The sequence below is a fragment of the Octopus sinensis genome, linkage group LG1, assembly GCF_006345805.1.
Source record: "Octopus sinensis linkage group LG1, ASM634580v1, whole genome shotgun sequence".
NCBI lineage: Eukaryota > Metazoa > Mollusca > Cephalopoda > Octopoda > Octopodidae > Octopus > Octopus sinensis.
Window position 1 is genome coordinate 114,034,681 of NC_042997.1, and position 15,866 is coordinate 114,050,546.

The following is a 15,866-nucleotide window of genomic DNA, read 5'->3' on the forward strand; positions in this document are numbered from 1 at the left end:
AGTCAAGTACGTCAACATGAACATCAAAATAAGAATCAAATGGAAATTGTAGTTAAGATACCTGTGCCGGTGGCATGTAAAAAGCAATGTCCGAACGTGGCAGATGCCATCGCCGCCTGACTGGCGTCCGTGTCGGTGACATGTAAAAGTACCAACCGATCGTGGCCGTTTGTCAGCCTCCTCTGGCCCCTGTGCTGGTGGCACATAAAAAACACCCTCTACACTCACGGAGTGGCTGGCGTTAGGAAGGGCATCCAGCTGTAGAAACACTGCCAGATCAGACTGGAGCCTGGTGCAGCCTTCTGGCTTCCCAGACCCTGGTCGAACCGTCCAACCCATGCTAGCATGGAAAATGGACGTTAAACGATGATGATGTTGTTTTGAATTAAACATGTATGACATTGTTGCTCCAAGACTTTGATGATGTGATTGTTTATTTGTAGAATAATATTGTAGGGTGGTATGAGAGGCCTCTCTCTAATATAAAACAGACAGAATATTTGAAGAGGATATGGCTGGTTTAAATGCTAAATTTTCTTTGTCTGATTAACTTTATATGATGTTGTCTCTTTTCTTGCTTTCTAGCCTCAACACTTACAAGTTGTAAACGAAAGTTATATGCACAATGTACCTAAAGGTAAATATTCTCCCTCTCCTTGTCACCCTTTCATCATGCTGCATTACTTGCTTTAACTATATTCATTCATTCATTCATTCATTTATTCATTCATTCATATTACATCTGTTTTTTCATGCTACTTTTCTCATGTATTTTATTAGTGCCACCTGGCTGGCTCCCATGTAGGTGGCACTTAAAAAGTACCATTCAAGCATGGTTCTTGCCAGTACCGCCTGACTGGCCCCTGTGCTGGTGGCATGAAAAAAGCACCCACCACACCTTCAGAGTGGTTGGCATTAGGAAGGGCATCCAGCTGTAGAAACCTTGCCAAATCAGAATGGAGGCTGGTGCAGCCACCTGGCTTGCCAGCCCTCAGTCAAATCGTCCAACCCTTGCTAACATGGAAAGCAGACGTTAAACGATGATGATGAACTACTGGAACCTTCCCCAAATAATGAAAAACCTTCCTGCCAAATTTGGTACAGATTGATCCAGTGGTTTGGCTGTGCATAGAGGACACGCACGCACACACACACACACACACAGTGAATTTTTGTATTTGTTGTGTGGTTGAGAAGTTTACTTCCTAACCATGGCATTTCAGGTTCAGTCCCACTGCATGACATCTTGGACAAGTGTCTTTGTCTCTAGCCTTGTGAGTTGATCTGGTAGATGGAAACTGAAAGAAACCTCATATATATCATCATCAACATTTAACATACGTTTTCTATGCTGGCATGGGTTGGACAGTTTGATAAGTGATGGCAAAACTAATATATATATATATATATATATATATATATATATATATATATATATATATATCTATATATATATATATATATAAAGAGAGAGAGAGAGAGAAGGGGGAGAAAGAGATAAGATGAAATACACAGAAGATTTGTTTTACAGGATTTAAGGGTATATTAGAGCCATGATAATAAAGATATTACACAATTTTAACAAAACCTTATTTTGTACAAAATTGTGTAATATCTTTATCATGGCTCTAATATACTCTTAAATCATTTAAAACAAATCTTCTGTGTATTTCATCTTATCTCTTATAAGATATAAATATCTATTATATAAATATCTATTTATACCCACCACATGTGTTTCCTCACTAAACTATTTTCTACCCTTTATATATATATATATATAATATATATATATATAATATATATATATATACATACTTAAATTTAGAACGATGAAGTGAATGTTCAACACAGCATTGGTGGATAAATAATTTCTTTATTTGTGAATTAAGGCTACCATTGGTTTCATGTTAAGAAGATTAGGAAAATATCCAAGTATCTTAACAATTTTTCAAGCCAATCATATGGAGAAAGGTGTTTGCTTCCATTTTGGAGAACAATCTCGTTTCATTCACAGGATTTCTCATAAATTTGCATGATTAAAACGAGAATGTTTTCCAAAACGGCAGCGAACACCTTTCTCCATGTGATCAGTTTGAAAAATTAAGATACTTGGATATTTTCCTACTCTTAACATGAAACCAATGGTAGCTTTAATTCACAAATAAAGAATATATACTCTTTACTCTTTTACTTGTTTTAGTCATTTGACTGTGGCCATGCTGGAGCACCGCCTTTAGTTGAACATATCAACCCCAGGACTTATTTGTAAGCCTAGTACTTATTCTATCGGTCTCTTTTGCCAACCAGCATCGGTTGTCAAGCGATATTAGGGGGATAAACACACACACACAAACACATGTGTATATATATATTTATATATATATATACACGCACATATATACGATGGGCTTCTTTCAGCTTCCGTCTACCAAATCCACTCACAATGCTTTGGTCGGCTTGAGGCTATAGTAGAAGACACTTGCTCAAGGTGCCACGCAGTGGGACTGAACCTGGAACCATGTGGTTGGTAAGCAAGCTACTTACCACACAGCCACTCCTGCGCCTATATATGTATGTATTTATATAAATTAAGTAGAAAATGGAGAAATCTTGATCAACAACAATTGGCTAACACCGATTATTATTTTTTAATACAAAACTTTATCCCATCTAACAGTTATTTCTGCTTCCAATGTCCTACGGTGTTGCCATTGAAAATTCTGAGAATAATATTCGTCATATTTTGTAACACATCCGATCTGGAACAGGCACATGTATGCCCAGGGTTAATATAGGTAATTATACCGGTAGTAAAAACGGATATTTTTATCCCTTAGATGATTATTCCAACCTCTAAATCTACTAATCTATATATATATATATATATGCATGTGTGTGTTATTGACATCATCATGTGATACTTATAAATGGGCATCATTGTCTGTCATATAAACATTTCCAATCTTCCATGGAAATATGGAAACCTAAGGAAACAGGTGTGAGTTGGTGGCGGCTTGCCATAAATGCTACGTGACCCGTTTAAGCATGGTGAAGTGGATAATGACAATGATAGACGGAACTGCATTGCACATTTCGTAGCTTCCCATGTTTCCACAGAAAATTTGAAACAAAGGCACACATTTACCTCTGTGATGTAAATAGAAAAACACGAACATACACACACACGCTACCATGTACAACACACATAAACACATTATGCATATAAAGGGATTCTTTCAGTATCCATCTACCATATCAACTCATTCTGGGGCCATAGTAGAAGACACTTCTCCAAGGTGACATGCAACGAACTCAAAGCAATCTGATTAAGAAGTAAACTTCTTAAGCACACAACCATACCTGCACCTACAAAATGTTATTAAAAAATATATATATATACTATATATACTAGGTGTAGGAGTGGCTGTGTGGTAAGTAGCTTGCTTACCAACCACATGGTTCTGGGTTCAGTCCTACTGCGTGGCATCTTGGGCAAGTGTCTTCTACTATAGCCTTGGGCTGACCAAAGCCTTGTGAGTAGATTTGGTAGATGGAAACTGAAAGAAGCCCGTCGTATATATGTATGTATGTATATGTTTGTGTGCCTGTGTTTGTCCCCTCAACATCGATTGACAACTGATGCTGGTGTTTAAGTCCCCATAACTTATCATTTCGGCAAAAGTGACCGATAGAATAAGTTCTAGGCTTACAAAGAATAAGTCCTGGGGTCGATTTGTTTGACTAAAGGCGGTGCTCCAGCATGGCCACAGTCACATGACAGAAACAAGTAAAAGAGTACACATGGTTCCAGGTTCGGTCCCTCTTGGGAGGTTATTTTCTACTATAGCCTTGAGCTGACCAAAGCCTTGTGAGTAGATTTGGTAGACCGGAAATGAAAGAAGCCCATCATATGTGTGTGTGTGTGTGTGTGTGTGTGTCTCCCACCACCGCTTGTCGACCGGTGTTGGTGTATTTATGTCTCTGTAAATTAGAAGTTCAGCAAAAAGGACTGATAGGATAAGTTCCAGGCTTTAAAAGATAAGCACTGGGCTCGCTTCATTCGACTAAAAATTCTTCGAGGTGGTACCCCAGCATGACTGAAACATGTAAAAGATAAATGATTGAACAATTCCATCAATCCACTGCCCCAGACCATTTCCCTTCTTTCTTGACTTCAGAAGAATAAAAGGCAAAACACCAATTGACCGTAGTGGAATTCGAACTTAGAATATAAAGAGGTGGAGCAAACATCCCATAGCCTTAGACTTCAACAACTCGACCACGTCGCTAACCTCGTTAGATCTCATCTGATAACTCAATTTGCTTTTGGTACGCTTTGCAAAGTTCTTGAAGTGAAGTCGCGTGTTGAAACCTGTTGTTGTATTTTGGGAGGGATATTTTGCAACGCAACCGCTCTGTTTCTTTTTTCTTTATTACTATTATTTGTAAACTAATTAATTAATCGATTGCTTGACCAATCATTTAAGCGGTCAGTTGGTTTGTCAATCCTTTCGTTTCTGTTCACGACTTCATCAATGACATTTCTTCTTCTGTTCGTTATTATTACCTCCCTTATAAGACTTGTTCTCTCCCTTCCACATATCTTGTTTTGTGGAATTTCAGTAACACTCCTGTTAAATAAACTGGGTCTCTTAAACGCAAAAAAGTTCTTAAGTAAATATCAGCTATTATAACATAGCTAGATTTTCTAAAATATCTAACTCCATCCTTCAAAAATTACACTCTCCTGACGTGCCTATATTCACGCATCATTTTTAATGTTCACTTTTCTGTACACAAAGTACCATGAAATCCTTTCTCAACTTTTATTGCTGTCTTCCTCTACATTTCGCCCGTCTTTGTGTTCTGAGATCGATATTCCCTTTCTTCCTTTCGGTGTCGACAAAATAATTGCCAATCAAGTACTGGAGTCAATTTAATCGACTTCCCCTCCCCACAGAAACTGTTGGCCTTTGCTAACATTTAAAACCGTTATTGCGAAGACGGCGAGCTGGCAAAATCGGTATTTCGTCCTTCTTGCCTTTCATCCTTTTGGGGTCGATAAAATATGTAGCAGTTGAACACTGGGGTCGATGTAATCGACTCATCCCATAATGGCCTTGTATCAAAATTTGAAACCATTAATTATTATTGCGAAGGCGGCTAGCTGGCAGAATCGTTAGCATGCTAGATAAGATACTTAGCAGCATTTCGCCTTTTACGTTCCGCCGAGGTCGACTTTACCTTTCTTCCTTTCATAAATATCAGATGAGCACTGGGGTCGATCGACTGATCCCCACCACCACCACCTTCAGAAAATTTCAGGCCTCGTGTTTTTAGTAGTAATTATTATTGGTACATTTTGGTTATCTCACCCCATTAAAATAATTGGGTTACCTCCCACCGTTTTACGAGAAATGCCGGTACTTTTGGTTATCTCCCTTAACTAGAAAAATTATTTAACCCCTATTAAAACAAAAAAAGCGAAAGTGAAAAGATGAAACATCTTATTGAATCTGATATTTTTATAACAAATCATACAAAACTAAAAAGATTAATAAACATGAAAACTGAAAAAATTAAACATCTTACTGAATCCGATAACATTTTTATAATAAATCAGACCATGCCTATTGAGGAAGCCAAACGTCAAAAATGTGCTGAAGTATTAAACCTATTTCTTCACTACACACAAAGGGGACAAAGAAGGCCAGACAAAGGGATTAAGTCGATTACATCGACCCCAGTGCGTAACTGGTACTTATTTAATCGACCCCGAAATGATGAAAAGCAAAGTCGTCCTCAGCGTAATTTGAACTCAGAACGTTAAAGACAGACGAAATACCTATTTCTTTACTAACCACAAGGGGCTAAACACAGAGAGGACAAACAAGAATAGACAAACGGATTAAGTCGATTACATCGACCCCAGTGCGTAACTGGTACTTATTTAATCGACCCCGAAAGGATGAAAGGCAAAGTCGACCTCGGCGGAATTTGAACTCAGAACGTAACGGCAGACGAAATACGGCTACGCATTTCGCCCGGCGTGCTAACGTTTCTGCCAGCTCGTCGCCTTGCAGTATTAAATCAAAAGGATTTCATCCAATCTCTTGTCGCCACATAAACTCATTTTTTTAGTGGGAGATAACCCAGTTTTTTAATGGCAATTTTTTAATGGGGGTGAGATAACCAAAAAGTGGCGGATTATTATTGTTTGCTCAGTTTATTTCCTTTGGGTTGGAGCTTTTTCTTTTTCCTTTCCTGTCAAAATATTTAATAAAAAGTTGCGTCCCTTTACGTTGTTTACTGTTCAAATTTTGTCGTCGCCTTTTATCTTTATGGGACTCAATAAAATAACCACTTGTGAAATACTCGCTTCTGTTTAAGCGACTTTTTCCGCCTCCAAAATTTGTCGCTTTGTGATTATGTTATAAATCTATTTAAAACCACGAAAGATTTACCCTATTATTCAATTTGTTTGAAATTTCTTTTGTTGTTATGTATAATATGGAATTCTAAGAAACCTACTTCTCACGCACTCAGCAACATGACTCAGCCATTCCAACGAAGTCGGGAATTTTGATTAAAATCCTTTCTTATAATTCCCAAATTTTTCCTTCATTTACTTTTCTAGTTGATTTGCAATTAAAACTAATCTGTTTTTCAAGAACATTCTGTTCCAAATTAAAATATCAAACACTTCACAGAAAAACGTTGACAAACAAAAACTTTCTTGACATTCTGACTAAGTCCAAATTACCTCATTAAAGACACTAATACACTTGACTCTACCCAACTTTTATGAACTAAAAGAGGAAAAATCTGGTTACATTTTTATTGAGTCATTTCCTTGCAGCTGTTTTATTTTGTCTCCTGTTCTTTTTTCAGGACCAAACTATAAGCATCTCTCTAAATGTTGAGCTAATATTTCATTGAGCTAATATTTCATCTGGCAAGCTGAATCTATATCAGAGATTCCATTTATGTTTGTTGCCATTTTAGTTCATGTTCATTGCCAATGGAGGTGTTGTGGTTACATTACAAAACAATATATAGAATTTTGTGTATAAAAAAAAACGCCATTAGATGGGAAAAAAATCAAAGGCTGCCTGTAGTGCAGACATGGCTCTGTGGTTAAGAAGCTCACTTTACAGCTACATGGCCTTAAGTTCAATCCCACTGTGCCATACCTTGGGCAAGTATCTTATGTGATAGCCTTGTGAGCAAATTTGTTTGACAGAAACTGTATAGAAGCCCTTTGAATGTGTGTGTGTGTGTGTCTGAATTTGTCTTTGTCTCATAGCTTGATATCTGGTGTTGGTTTGTTTACATCTCCTTGACTTAGTGGTTCAACAAAAGAGACTGATAGAATAAATACCAGACTAAAGAGATAAGTATTGGAGCAGGAGGCAACCTGTTCAACTAAACCCTTCAAGGCAGTGCTCCAGCATGATCACAGCCCAGTGAGTGATAGGCATATATTACAAGTCAGAATGTAGAATGTTGGGTTTGTCCCTGCCCCACGGATTGTAAAAATTGAAGGGTGCTCATGGGGCTTGAACTCATCTTCTGTAACCATGACAGATGTTCTACCATTATACCAAAGTAGTCCTTTAGATTTTCTCCATTTGTTTTAGAAGCTTTGTTCCTTACCAGCAAGAATTGAGAAACTTTGAGAGATTGTGCAATAATTCATTTTTCACCATGAAACTTGAAGAAGCTTTATCTGATTTGAGCTCCACCATTAGAATAGACTAGCAGAATTGCCCGGCGTTGCTCGGGGCTGAATTGCTTGAAAGTACTGTTAATGATTGCACTGAATTATGATGATTATTCAGGCAAATATTGAAATAAGCTTACGGTGGGAGATAAGGACTTAACGCCAAACGTGTGCCATTGCATTGTTTTGGGGGAACCAAATTTCTGATGAGCATTATAGGGGCACTAACTTTAAGTTTGAGAAAGTGTGGTGGTAGTCCGGGGTGCTCAAAGGAATTGAGTACCTCTATTGGATAGTTGATGACGTCCTCTGGGTCAGGAGTTGTATCGATAGACTGATATACATCGACTTCCCCAGGAATGAGTTTTAGCATTTCATCATTAATATGGTGAACAGTTTTATTCCTCGGGGCCAGTATAGCCTTTTTGCCAATCCAATCCATATTCTGATAATTAGCTTGTAAATCTGGGAACACTGCATCTCTGAGATCAGAAAGCGTCTTAACAATGGTACAAATGGAATCGATGGCAATATTACCATTTTCATCCCCTGGTATTTTGCCTTCGCCAAGTGCAAGGAGGATGTGAGGAAATGCTGGTGATGTGATATTACGTCGCATATGAGCACGCATATTGGTGTGAAGTTTGAGAGTTACTTCCGTTTATTTTAAAAAATATGCATTAAAATCGAAAAAAATGATGGTAAATTATTTGTAAAATCATAGACTCATCGTAGACGCGCGCTAATACCCAGAAGGGCTCGATATGAATCACGACTATAAACTATAAACTGCATCGCAAAATGTGGGAGTAGTTAGGAATCTAAATCGGAGTAGACAGACACACAACCTTTCTTTTATATATAAATACATACATACACACACACATACATACACACACACACACACATACATGCATACATACATATACACATAAACCGAGTAAAAAATTTCAGTTATCTCTCTCTTTCACACATTACTCTCTCTGTCTCTTCACACACACTAACAGAAGCACTTCACTTACACAACATACTGTCTGTCTCCCACACTCCATCAAACACACACACACACACACATGTACATCAATGAGTCCCATGCACGGTAACTTCAAAGGAACTTCCCTCGTCATACAATCGCTTTCTCTTAGTCTCTTTCGCTCTCATTACTTATGTAAAAAAATAAAAGTTTTTTCTATGTGTGTAAAGAGGAAGTGGGAGGCAGAGTGAAAGAATCACTCACTACAGTAAGTGAATTACTTTCATTTTATTCCTTGCCCACTGTGTGTGTGCGTTTGCGTGTGGTGTAAACCAGACTAAGAAAAGCATTTGACACACACACCAGAATGTGAGTTTTCTGTAAATTTTGCTTAATTGGAGTTTAAATTTTAAAAACTGGACCTGGCATGACGCGATGCATTGTACTCTTAAAACTGCTAGGTAAATTGTAATTGAAGAAATCCTATATTGTAGATTTGTATAACTCCCAAAGGGAGGCAGATAAAATCTGCCTTTTATAATAAGAGATATATTTCATGTCTTGGAGTTTTTTTTAATTCTTATGCCATAAACAACAAATCAATATATTTTAGTTTTGATTTGAAAATGTATTTCAAAAATCTGAAAATGTATATTTATTTTTTAACATTTTTTTCATTAATTTTCTTTTCAAGGATCTGAAACTCATTTCAAAGTTATGGTTGTGTCACATGACTTTAATGGTATTGGTCTGGTTCAGGTCAGTCTAAATCCCTCTATTTTTTGTATGTGTGAGTGTGTGTGTGTGTGTGTGTGCAGGAGTGCTTGTGTATAAGACTATGTGAATGTGTGATGTGTATGTTGGTGTGGTTGAGAAGCTTGTTTTCCAAACGTATGGTCTTGGGTTCAGTCTCACTGTACAACACCTCAGGCAAATGTTATCTCCTATAGCCAGGGTCAATCAAAGCCTTGCATGTGTATTTGGTTGAAGGAAGCTAAAGGAAGGTCATTGTGTGTGTGTCTGTGTGTGTCTGTGTGTGTGTGTGTGTGTTTATATATATATATATATATATATATATATATATATATAAAACATTATTGGTGAATTGAAGAAATGGAGCTGAACGCAGATTGAACAGAAATCGTTTTATTTCATTCTACACGTGTTTCGAAAGGCACAAATTACCAAAATCCGATTGAATAATGGGACCATATTGTGTCTTTCTCTTCAGGAAGAAAAAAGGAAATCCGTTGGAAAAACAAAAACAGAACAGAGGCAGAGCAAAAAACAAATCGAACTGTGCTCCTAAGAGCCCATGGCGAAACTGTTTATCAGTGTATGTTGAGAACCGGTGGCTGAAGAATTCAACAGGTCAGGCATCGGTCAAACATGTGGGTGAGGGTGTATAGATGTTCTTTGTGACCGAGAATAAAGTTCTGACTATTTAAAGAATATTGGATGTTTTTATAAGGGGCGAGAAAAAATCTACTTAGAGACGTGTGTGTGTGTATACTGTTCTATATTGTGTGTGTTGGCGTAGGGGTAGAAAACATTTTTTTGTACGTGTGTGCGTTTGATCGTTCGGCTGTCAGTGGCTACTGCCGTGATAACCGTTGGGTGGCAGAAAGAAAAAAATAAAGAAATTATATAATATATTTTATGTTTTATGTGTGTGTGTGTGTGTTCATCTAAGCCTACCTTGACAAGGAAACCCCCCGCTGTGAAAAAACAAGCCCCGAGCGGGGGGTTCCTTGTCAAGGTAGGCTTAGATGAACACACACACACACACATAAAACATAAAATATATATATATAATTCTTTATTTTTTTTCTTTCTGCCACCCAACGGTTATCACGGCAGTAGCCACTGACAGCCGAACGATCAAACGCACACACGTACACAAAAAATGTTTTCTACCCCTACGCCAACACACACATATATAGAACAGTATACACACACACACGTCTCTAAGTAGATTTTTTCTCGCCCCTTATAAAACATCCAATATTCTTTAAATAGTCAGAACTTTATTCTCGGTCACAAAGAACATCTATACACCTCACCCACATGTTGACCGATGCCTGACCTGTTGAATTCTTCAGCCACCGGTTCTCAACATACACTGATAAACAGTTTCGCCATGGGCTCTTAGGAGCACAGTTCGATTTGTTTTTTGCTCTGCCTCTGTTCTGTTTTTGTTTTTCCAACGGATTTCCTTTTTTCTTCCTGAAGAGAAAGACACAATATGGTCCCATTATTCAATCGGATTTTGGTAATTTGTGCCTTTCGAAACACGTGTAGAATGAAATAAAACGATTTCTGTTCAATCTGCGTTCAGCTCCATTTCTTCAATTCACCAATAATGTTTTAATTTCAATTATCCGCACCAACGCACGGTTGCAACGCCAGATGGTGTACCTCCAACCGTGCTGTTCACTGCTGTGATTTTTGCTACTAAGGTATCGGTTAAACTTTTGATTAATCTACTACAAGATTATTCATCTTTCTATTTCACATAATATATATATATATATATATATATATATATATGCATATATGCATGTATGTATAATTTAATTGTATCAAGGACCTATAATCCTTTAAGGGATGCTAGCATCCTATCCTCCAGTTTATACCAGTGTTCAGTAAAAACTAAATAAATTAGTTTTGCATTGATATATAAAGGTATGTAAAACATTTATGAATGAGAAATAGAAGATAATGGAGAAATATTACATACAGATATTGGCACCTTGTTTACAATCCTGTAAATAATAATAATGGTATTTTTATACAAGCTTAAAGCAATGACTAAGGAAAATAGTCTAATAATGGGGCATATAAGCCCTCGACAGAAAAAAGAATCTGTGAAAGCCTTCCTTTTTCTGTCGAGGGCTTATACGCCCTGTTATTAGACTATTTTCCTTCGTCATTGCACTGTGATCACCATAAGCTTTAAGCTTATATAAAAATACCATTATTATTATTTACACAATTGTAAACATCTACCAAATCCACTCACAGGGCTTTGGCCAGCCTGAGACTATAACAGAAGACACTTGCCCAAGGTGCCACACAATCGGGAAGTATGTACTTAACCACACAGCCATGCCTGTAACTAGTAACACTCTACCTTTACTGTTAATTACTCATTGATATTGTTTATTCTGTTTGTAGAGACATCGGAAAATTAACCAGTGTTTGTCAGAAGAACTGGAAGGTGGAGTCCATGCCCTCTCTATAACTGTAAGCAGACTGTTTCATAATTTTTTGTTGGCAACCTAGAAAAATGTCTCTTGTTTAGTTGCATACAGTATCAAGTATGTCAACAAGTGAAATTTCTGATCAGAATTTCCAACATCTAAGTAATGTAAAGTAGGTAAGACTGCAATTTATCAACCACGAAGGTGGTTAGCAGAATGAAGTTGTAAATTAAAGAATAGTTAAAAGGCATTTCTGTTTTAGGGATGTCATTAAACAGTCTTGCTCATAAAGGCTGGTACTGGCAAAACAGGCTTGTAGATCAGCAGAGAGCAGGTGCTAAGTAGGATATTTTACATTATCAAAATATATTTGAAGATAGTTTCTAAAAGAAAACATATTCTATGTCATGTTGTTTAATACTCTAAAGGAGTGACATGATTAATAAATTCCAGTGTTACTTATTCATTTACTTAATTCCACTTGATTAAAGTGCTCTGAATAATGCAGATCTAATAGTATATTAGCTTTAATTAAGGGAGATCCAGCCAATTATATTTCACAGAAAATAACTTAAGGAAAACTGCAGAGAACAGTGCAAGTTTCTGTGAAATTTCAGGGGAGAGAGAAAAGCAGGAGAAGAAGGAAAAGAAAAAAAGTTTACACAGAGAGACAGCTATAACCACAGTGTCAGCAATCTTAACTTATGAATATTTAAATAAAAACAGAATAGGATAAATCTAATAGAGAAAGAAATCAACACATTGACGGGAAAATAGCATTGGCATAGAAAAATAAATGTGTATACTAGACTAATGAAGGTAGTTTAGGCAATCAGTGTCAGCATAAAGATATAAATTTATGTAAGTTAAATATCAAAATTTAGAGAGATTAATCATATAACTGTTATGAAGATATGCATTGAAAGGCTAGAATTAATAGAGAAGGAAAACAGAACTAGTATTGCCAATAAAAAAAAAAACAGGAAAACCATGAATTCCAACCTTTCTATTAATGAGTATTGTAACATTATTATTGAGAATAAAGCAGATCAATTCAAATCAATAGGTTAACCAGACAGGTCAGATCGCTTCTATAATAATTTGAAATTAAGGGGAGTGTTAAGAAAATGTTAAAAGAACTTAAAAGAATTACATAAAAAATATTACAAATGTCATAAAAAGTTAGAATTGTTAAAAGAATTTGTAAGATCATAACGAATTATATAGAATTATAATGACTATATCTAGGGAGGATGAAACAAAAAGTTAGAAGCAAACTGAATAAAGTTATTAAATTATGAATTACACTCTCGGAGTGGTTGGCGTTAGGAAGGGCATCCAGCTGTAGAAACACTGCCAGATCTGACTGGCCTGGTGCAGCCTTCGGGCTTGCCAGACCCCAGTTGAACCGTCCAACCCATGCTAGCATGGAAAGCGGACGTTAAACGATGTTGATGATGATGATGATGATGATAGAATTACAATCATAAGTATATGTTGTTAGAAATAAGAGTACACAAAAATGTAACTTAAATATAATCAGTTATTAAGTATTAGCAGTATTAAGATATGCTAGGCTGTGCAAATATAATCCATGAATCTTTTTATTAGTAATTAAAGTATATTGTAAAGTTATAGATATGTATCTAGCACTTGGGGAAGATTTTGTAGAAACAATTCAAAGTATAAGAAAGTTAGAGTAAAAATTGTTTGCCAACATAACATGGCAGTCCTGGTTTAGGATGAATGTTGCTGTAATTTAACCCCAGGAGACATCGTCTCCAGCTGGTTATACAACATGATCTGTGTCCTTATATTTTCGAACAAGGGAACCTAGAACCCCCACTCAGTTAGATTCCCTTGTTCAAAAATATAAGGACACAGATCGTGTCATATAGCCAGCTGGAGACGATGTCTCCTGGGGCTAATTTACAGCAACATTTGTCTTGAACCAGGACTGCCATGTTATGTTGGCAAAAAATCTTTACTCCAAAGTACTGTTGCTGAATATCTCTCGTTGTGAGATTTACAAATAGTAATTTTCAATATAAGAAAGTTTTACAGATAGAATATAGGCATTTGATCCTTAATTCATCTGATGTATTAATAACAATGTTTTAAGGTTTCCAATAATTCCAAATAGCAGAAACTGAAACCATACAATAGGCTTCTTTCAGTTTCCATTGATCAAATCTACTTAGAAAGGGCATCCTGGTGTTAGGAAGGGCATCCAGGTGTAGAAACTCTGTCAGATCAGATTGGAGCCTGGTGCAGCCATCTGGTTCACCAGACCTCAGTCAAATCGTCCAACCCATGCTAGCATGGAAAGCGGATGTTAAACGATGATGATGTTGATGACTCACAAGGCTTTGAGTGTGAGGGTGCTATGCAGTGGGACTGAACTAGGAACCATGTTGTTGGAAGGAACTTCTTACCGCAAAGCCATTCTTGCATCTATAGCTACATCTACATTCCTTCACAATAAGCTTTCATACAGTTTTCCTCAATCTATTGTATTCACAAGGCTTTGGTCAGCCTATGACCATAGGAAAAAGACATTTGTCAATGGTTCCACACGTGCGGTGTTCATATTTCAGTATCCTGTAATATTACACTTCATTCACAAACATCATACACTCTACCTTCAAAGTGAGAGACTCTTTCCTGCCAGTAGAGTTAATAGCTCTGGCCTCTGTGATTTAAGGACAGTTAAAATGTAATTGAGGTTGTATAAGTAACAAGAGATGTCAACCAGTTCTGTGGAATCCTACCAGGCATTTAAAGAATGCTTTCCATGGGTGCTATTATTGGTAAATACTCTTGTACATCTACTACATACAAAATTTTTTTCTCTCAAACTGCCTGTGATCCCACCATACATATGTATATATCTATGTGTGTGTGTAGATATATATATATATATATATATGTTAATTAATCAATTTAGGGTAGTAAAAAATTCGATAGGGTAGTAAAAAATTCGCCATTACTTGGCGGTTGGAGTTATGGCTGCTCTGTCTAGTGGACGAATGGCCTGTTAAGGCCATTCCTAAATTGTTATATACATATATATATACTTTAAATTTGATTCCTGGTAAACTCATGTTTATCTTTGTCATTACCTGTAACCTATGAACATAGTATGCTTACATATGTATGTCCAGGGTTAACATAGGTTATTATACCAGTAGCAAAACTGATACTTTTATCCCTTGGACAGTTATTCCAACCTCTAAACTGTACTAACCTATATATGTGTCGCATTACTGGCACTTGTGCAGGTGGCACGCGAAAAAACATTCAAGCGAGGTCGTTTCCAGTGCTGCTGGACTGGCTCCTGTGCAGGTGGCACATAAGAAGCACCATTTGAGCGTGGCCGTTGCCAGTACCGCCTGACTGGCACTCATGCTGGTGGCACATAAAAGCACCCACTACGCTCTCGGAGTGGTTGCTATTAGGAAGGGCATCCAGCTGTAGAAACATTGCCAGATCAGATTGGAACCTGGTGCAGCCATCTGGTTCGCCAGACCGCAGTCAAATCGTCCAACCCATGCTAGCATGGAAAACAGATGTTAAACGATGATGATGATGATGATGATATAATCATCATTTAACATCCATATTACTTGCTGACATAGGTTGGACAGCTTGTCAGGATCTGATAGGTCCAAGAACTGCAGCTGGTTCCAGTCATCTATTTTGGCCTGATTTCTACAGCTGGATGCCCTTCCTAATGCCAACCACTTTACATCATGTACTGGGAGCCTTTTTTCATACTACCAGCATTGTTGAGGTGGCCATGCAGCTCACAATACTATGAACCCTGAAGAAACTGTAGGTCAGTTTTATGCTTGCAGGTGAGGGGTTAAAATATGAGAGAAGGGTGTGGGATAGAGTAGGCTGTTGTAGAGGAGCTGTATGGGTAATATGTTCGTGTGTGTGTGTTCCATTTCTCTGTTATTAT

The 15,866-nt window shown here is 37.2% G+C and overlaps 1 protein-coding gene across 1 annotated transcript in view; it reads left to right on the top strand.

Moving 5' to 3' along the window:
* LOC115215654 (DNA-binding transcriptional regulator BolA) overlaps positions 1–15,866 on the top strand; it is a 37,690-nt gene that overhangs the window by 20,975 nt on the left and 849 nt on the right. The window contains exons 5-7 of the mRNA XM_036503410.1: positions 586–637; positions 9,394–9,458; positions 11,877–11,945. Of these exons, the coding sequence (XP_036359303.1) occupies positions 586–637; positions 9,394–9,458; positions 11,877–11,945 (186 nt within the window). The remainder of the gene's footprint in view (positions 1–585; positions 638–9,393; positions 9,459–11,876; positions 11,946–15,866) is intronic.